General features: G+C 44.7%; 1 protein-coding gene across 1 annotated transcript; it reads left to right on the top strand.

Moving 5' to 3' along the window:
- The first annotated feature begins 3,981 nt into the window (after positions 1-3,981).
- Positions 3,982-6,044, top strand: LOC135464540 (uncharacterized). The gene is made up of 2 exons (XM_064741965.1): positions 3,982-4,057; positions 4,639-6,044. The coding sequence occupies exons 1-2, from the start codon at positions 3,982-3,984 to the stop codon at positions 6,042-6,044; spliced, it is 1,482 nt and encodes a 493-aa protein (XP_064598035.1).
- The last annotated feature ends 218 nt before the right edge of the window (positions 6,045-6,262 follow it).

Raw genomic sequence — 6,262 nt, 5'->3', positions numbered from 1 at the left:
ATACTGATAACGGGCCAACCAGTGCTGAGCATCAAGCAGATATCATTTTTAAAGTCTTTGGTACGATCTGACACGGGCTTGATTGCGGGTCTACGGCCAGGAGACGGACGCTCTAACCATTTGGCCACCGAAGCAGTCAACAAGCCTATATAGGAGGAAGACAGTACAATTGTCATCGCTGTGCTTGAATTGTAACTTGTTGTGGCGCTATTGACGTCACGGTATAAGATCTGTCTTAGCAAGGGGTGACAAAAATCGCTGTTTACGAACATTCTTGTCATAAAGCCCTGACGTCCATGAGTTTCAGTCCCGGTTGTCATTCTGTGGTGTCCTGTCCACATGTACTCAGACACTCCGCCATGGTTCACTTATTTAAAAGCTTGCCTATGATTGATTTCACGGCCATGTTTAATTCTTTTGTAGACATTTCTACATGATGTTACCAGCACATTTTCGCGAGGAGCGCACAGATTCCGGCCATTCCACAGTGTGTCAAATTCGCAGTCTCCACCACGTTCAGGGAAACGGCCTTTAGCTCAGACATTTTTTCCCACTAGGTCTGCTAATGACTCTCGGCCCATCAACACTTTGACATGTCAGGTATGGAACAACGTTTATAGGGGCTTGATGGGGTTCTTCGTGTTCTGCCTCGATGAGCTCGCGCGCATACTGGAAGTGAGACTAGCATAACAGTTTTCATGGAAGAGGTGAATCCATCGGGTTTTAGCTAAAAAAAATCTTCATACCACATTTGCTTTCCTTAAAATCTTTTTAGACTTTTGGAGCGATATTGGCGATATATAAACATACATGTCATAATGTTTAACATTTATAAACGTATTAATAGAATACATGTGTTGTATTGAACAGAACAATCGGCTGCAATAGCAGCATACGTTCTAGCATCACCCAGACAACATACTTTGTGTTAAAATTAACAGACTAATTTCTTGAGTGTATGGCGTTAAATATCAATCAAATACATAAATCAGTGTAATCTCAATTTATTTGGTATGGACAAAAAATCATTTCATGGAAGCCCCAGCAGAATTTAACACTAACAGCGAACAGATACAAGTGTGAACTGTCATAAAAACCGGCAAACACTCTCATTTGCCCTTCTTTAAAATGCAACAAATAATATAACCTGAGTGATTTACGAAGAGGAATGGAAACAGACCTAAACGGTCACAGTCAATTTGTTCTGACGTACTTGGCAACTTTGTCAGCCAGTTTTTATAATTCTTCCGTGCCCATGGGAAGTGCCAAATGTTGGAGAAAACGGAAATACGATGTCGTGTCACTCATACCCCACTGTTCATATGGCTAAACGACAAAAGTGCATTCGCGTGACGTCTGCGGAAACACGTGCGTTATCGGCTTATAGAAATATCTCGCGCCTGATGGATTAAAATTATAACATGGCGGCCCTTTGTTTTCCCAGTGTGCGCTATTTTGGCAAGGGTTATTTTATCTGTTGTCATTTTCTTTCTAATAACATCATTTACGAAAGTGTAAAGACGGACCCAAAAGTGGAAAAGTGCATTCGCGTGACGTCAGCAGAAACACGTGCGTTGTGGGGCAATTGAAATATCTCGCGCCTGATTGGTTGAAATTATAACATGATGGCCCTTTGTTTTCTCAGTGTACACGATTTTGGCAAAGGATATTTTATCTGTTGTCATTTTCTTTCAACCAAAATCATTCGCGAAAGTGTAATGGGTCATGAAATGAGGAGAGGCGATGCATTGGTCAGCCCAGTGTCCGCATATTGCGGGTGTATGGTCGGTTGTTTCTCCAATAGCATTCTCGCATGGATTCACCAAACTTGGGTTTACACTCTCCGGTGCTTTAAAGTTTCCAAACTGGCCGTTGACTTCTGCCTGTTAGGATGCTGGATTCACAGCTATCCGTTTTTATAAAGTTCATATGAGTGGAGTTGAACTTAAACAAGTATGGGTGGATGATTATCTTTGGGTTGATCGACAGTTCGGGATTTTAGCAATCTGTTCGAGGGCCCTAAGCATTGTAAAAGAGTAACTGGACAGATCGTTGAGGTTAAGATCGTTTTCCAAGACTTCTAAGTATCTTGCAAAGGGTGAATGACAGCAAGCCATGACTTTATGCAAGCGCCAGTCCAAACATAAACAGCGAACACATTCACCCAGGTCTAGGCTAACTGACGAGTGGGCGTGGCTAACTGTCGTTCGGTCAACGGCCATCTGGTCATGTGATCCGTTCACCTTTTCACAGGGGAATTAAGCCTTCGTTTGTTAACGTAAATGTCTCTTTGCCATTCAGGATGTCACGTGTCCGGGCGAAGCGACCTGTGCCATGGAGGATGGAGCTTGTGGCCGTGACCAAGCCTCATGTAGATTTCCACTTTGCACTCGGGGTGAGAAGCTGGTGTCTCTTTTCCCACTGACCGGAAATGTCTGTAGGGTGTTGGGATGAAGGTTAAGGAAAACGAAGGGGTGGTGGTGGTGGTGGTGGGGGGGGGGGGGGGGGGGGTTATGAGACAGACATTTATTAATTTATCATTTATCTATTTGATTGGCATTTTACATATAAGATGGTTGCCAGCATTATTATGGCCATTAATCGTGCAGAGTCTGGAGGGGTTGGGGTGTGTGTGTGGGGTGTGTGTGTGTGTGTGGGGGGGGGGGGGGGGGTTGGGGTGGATTTAATCCTGATATCACATCTGACATATCATTTCAGTCACAGTTTGCATATGTATTATGTTTTCAAAGCTGTTCGTCCCAATACATGAAAAGGGTCGATATCCTAATTTCATTACATTTAAAGTCATTTGCGTAACCATTAGGGTATTTTATGTAACCATTAGGGGCCTTCGGGTAACCATTAGGGCCTTCGGGTAACCATGAGGGTCTTCGTTAGATGGAAGGACAACATCACAGCAACATTGCGATTCACATACTTTGCTGGTGTTCAAAGTTGGTGATAATCAAATGGACACTGATAAACCTTATTTTGATAAGAAAAAGGTTGTTTTATTTCTTATTTATTATCTTGCGAGTTTGGAGTGGCTATATTCTGAGATATTTAGACGAATTTAGGCTTCTAAGAGAATTATAGAATGTCATCACAAAGAAAGTTCCCGAGAGTCGTGGATTTCCCGTTGCTGTCCCAACCATGAATAATGCTTGTCGTCGTATAAATGAAATAGTAAAACACCTGTGAAATAAAGTAAATTAATACTTCATCTCGAGAAGATTTCACCCCCATTGATACCACGGCGATCAATTTTACGGGTGAAAAAACCTGGCAGAACCCAGAGGAGACCACCATACCAAACTTTGCCCCCCCCACCCCGCTTCCTACAATAAGCTATGCATACGCAATAAATAGGTCCAGGCTATTTAGACCTTGAAGATATCAACTATATCTTTTTTTTTAAATAAACTTTATTTGACACAGAAACGTTAAGCGAATCTTATATTGTTTCTGTTTCATAAGGAGACAAAGTAATCACTGAGCGAGTGTGCAGTGCTTGTATGCATATCATGCAGTACTGAGTTTTCCATTTGGCTGGAGAGAAAATAAATATATCACGTGACCGATGCCTTATACATAAATGGCTACATGAACATTGTCCAAAACAACGTAAATTTGCATATATAGATGTGCAGGGAGGTAATTGTACACAAGCCATATCAAAATAATCATCACTGTGAACTTGCATCTAAAACAAAAAAAAAGTTCTATTACTGATTATAAATATATATTAAGTGTTATGCTATATATCTATTCTGAAAGTATACAGACATACATGGGCTTACACGCGCATAGAAATACATGCCGATAAATCTAAGCTCACACACATACAGCTAAATGTAACACATATATACATGATTTCGGCTTGGCGCTCAGCACTGAGAGGTTAGAACAAGGAAACATGACTGGTTGGCCCGGTGTTAGTATAATGTGACTGGGCAGAGTGTCATGTCTGGTGTCTTCGGTATGATACTTCAGTTGCGACAGTACTTTGGCGGCATGTACTGTTTTCTCTCTGAAGAGGAGACAGAATATTTGCTGAGTTAGTGTGCAGCATATATATACATGGTGCAGCACATAATTGCGTAATTTAATTTAATTCAATTCTTTATTTCTTTATCGAGGATTCCCCACAGCCAGCGGCCAACTATTTACCTATGGCGTACTTTCTTAGCTGCATCCTAGAGAATAGATTGACTGCAGTAGACGGTATCATTTGTTGAAATCTAATTTCTTCTCATTTTTGACATATACACACGCAAAGCCAGAGAATATACCTTCATAACAGCTAAGCATGTGTGGTCAAATAGTTACTCGTGAACTTAGCTTATGGTGGCTGATAATGTCCATTAAGTTCATGTGACTTACGCCACCGTTTGTGTCCCCTCCCCCCAACCTCCTGGGTGCAAGCTCTGTTTTAATTGAACTGTGGATGCGCCCACCGCGTTCTCTGCCCCCCCCCCCCACCCACCCAAGCTCTCACCACGAACATCGTGCTCGTGGGGTTGTTAAGGTCGCGATCTAGATTGCCGCCATAATTGATAACATAATATAGAGGAATATGTCTTTAGATTGAAAATAACCATGTAAAATAATAATTATAATAATTTTTTTCACTCACAGAGGGCGGAAGTGCTGCACCAAAACAGGGCGGAAGTGCTGCACCAAAACAGAGCGGCAGCGCTGCACCAAATGGAAGCGCAAGTACTGCACCAGAAAGGAGCGGAAGTGGAGCACAAACGGTCAACTCCTCTGTCGATAACCCTGGTGTATGCCCCATGTCAGCCGTCGACATTTCGGCGGGATGTGCCCTTGAAAGTGTCACTTCCTGCATCGACGATTCCTCTTGTGCCCTTAACCAAAAATGTTGTCTCCAAGGCTGCAGTTTTCGATGCGTGACCATCACATCCATGGCGAGAGCGACATCCATGGCAAGAGTGAGGTCTCGTCAGCGTGCGCAGGGGCGAAGTCGATTCTCAACATCTAGCACGTCTCTCTTCTGTCCAGCATCGCCACGCGGTGCCTTTTCGAACGGCTGCGGTGGCATGAAATCCTGTACAGCCAACAACGACTGCGAAGGTAATCAGAGGTGCTGCTATTTTCCTTGTGGAAAAGTTTGTGTGAATCCAGTATCGATAGTGGGCCTGTCGAACGAAAAAGAAATGAGAGCCAGAACAGCTACTGCAGCCAACGCCACTGTCAGCGCCAACGCTTCGGCGTCTGCTGGCGCAGCCTCTGCTGGCGCAGCCTCTGCGGCAAAGGACGGCGTTTGCCCTACCATGGCCACCAACTTCACTGTCGCTGAAGCCGTCGCGTGTTCTGTTGACTCCGAGTGCTCGGGCGCAATGAAATGTTGCGCACACGGGAGAGGTTTTGGCTGCATGGATCCCATCACCGTCATGTCACTTCCATCCGCATTGATGGGCACGAGAATGCAGGTGCGACACAATGGGGGGAGCGAGAGAGACGTGCTGCGATCGCGCGCAGTGTGCCCGAATGTTGATTTTGACCCGGGCATGGCGTGCGGCACGGCGTGCGAAATGGACAACAACTGTGGGGACTCTCAGCTATGCTGTCCAGTGGGCAATTGTCAGGAATGTGAAAATCCAGTCATCAGCCAGGCTTTTGTCAACGCTCGCCCTGGAATTTGTCCGTCTTTCTCACCGGACATCGACACGAACTGCGTTGTCGAATGCAACATGGACAATGACTGTGAGGTGGACGGCATGAAATGCTGTTCCGTTGGCTGTGCCAAGAAGTGCGTCAACCCCATTGCGACAATGGCGCCAACAACCAAAGCTGGAACTTGCCCAGCTATCCCAGCGGCGCGTTCTGTCCGACACGCCACCGGAAGTCATAGCTTCAACCGTGCTCGAGGAAGAAACTTTCATAGCGTACGCACAAAGGTTGCTCCAAATAACTGCGGTTTTCACAGGTTCAGCAACTGTCGTGTGGACAGCGATTGTCGTGGAGATTCGAAATGCTGCCGAAACAGTTGCGGGGGAATGAGGTGCATGTGGCCTGTCTAAAATGGGCCCTGATCAACAGGTCTCTTGCGAAGAACACCTTACACAGAGTCGAGATGAAGACGGCCCCATAGAACGCTTGCATAATATATACTAGGCATCTTATCTAGGTGACGAGATGTGTACCATGTTCGCCAATATATTTCCATGATATACACATATCAGTTAGAGACAATTACTCTGGTTTAAGTCAATGGCATTATTTTGTGATATGTAAACCT

Source organism: Liolophura sinensis, chromosome 4 (assembly GCF_032854445.1).
Source record: "Liolophura sinensis isolate JHLJ2023 chromosome 4, CUHK_Ljap_v2, whole genome shotgun sequence".
NCBI classification, from domain to species: Eukaryota; Metazoa; Mollusca; class Polyplacophora; order Chitonida; family Chitonidae; genus Liolophura; species Liolophura sinensis.
The sequence above is the reverse complement of the archived record's forward strand: the minus strand, read 5'-3'. Positions and strand labels throughout refer to the sequence as shown.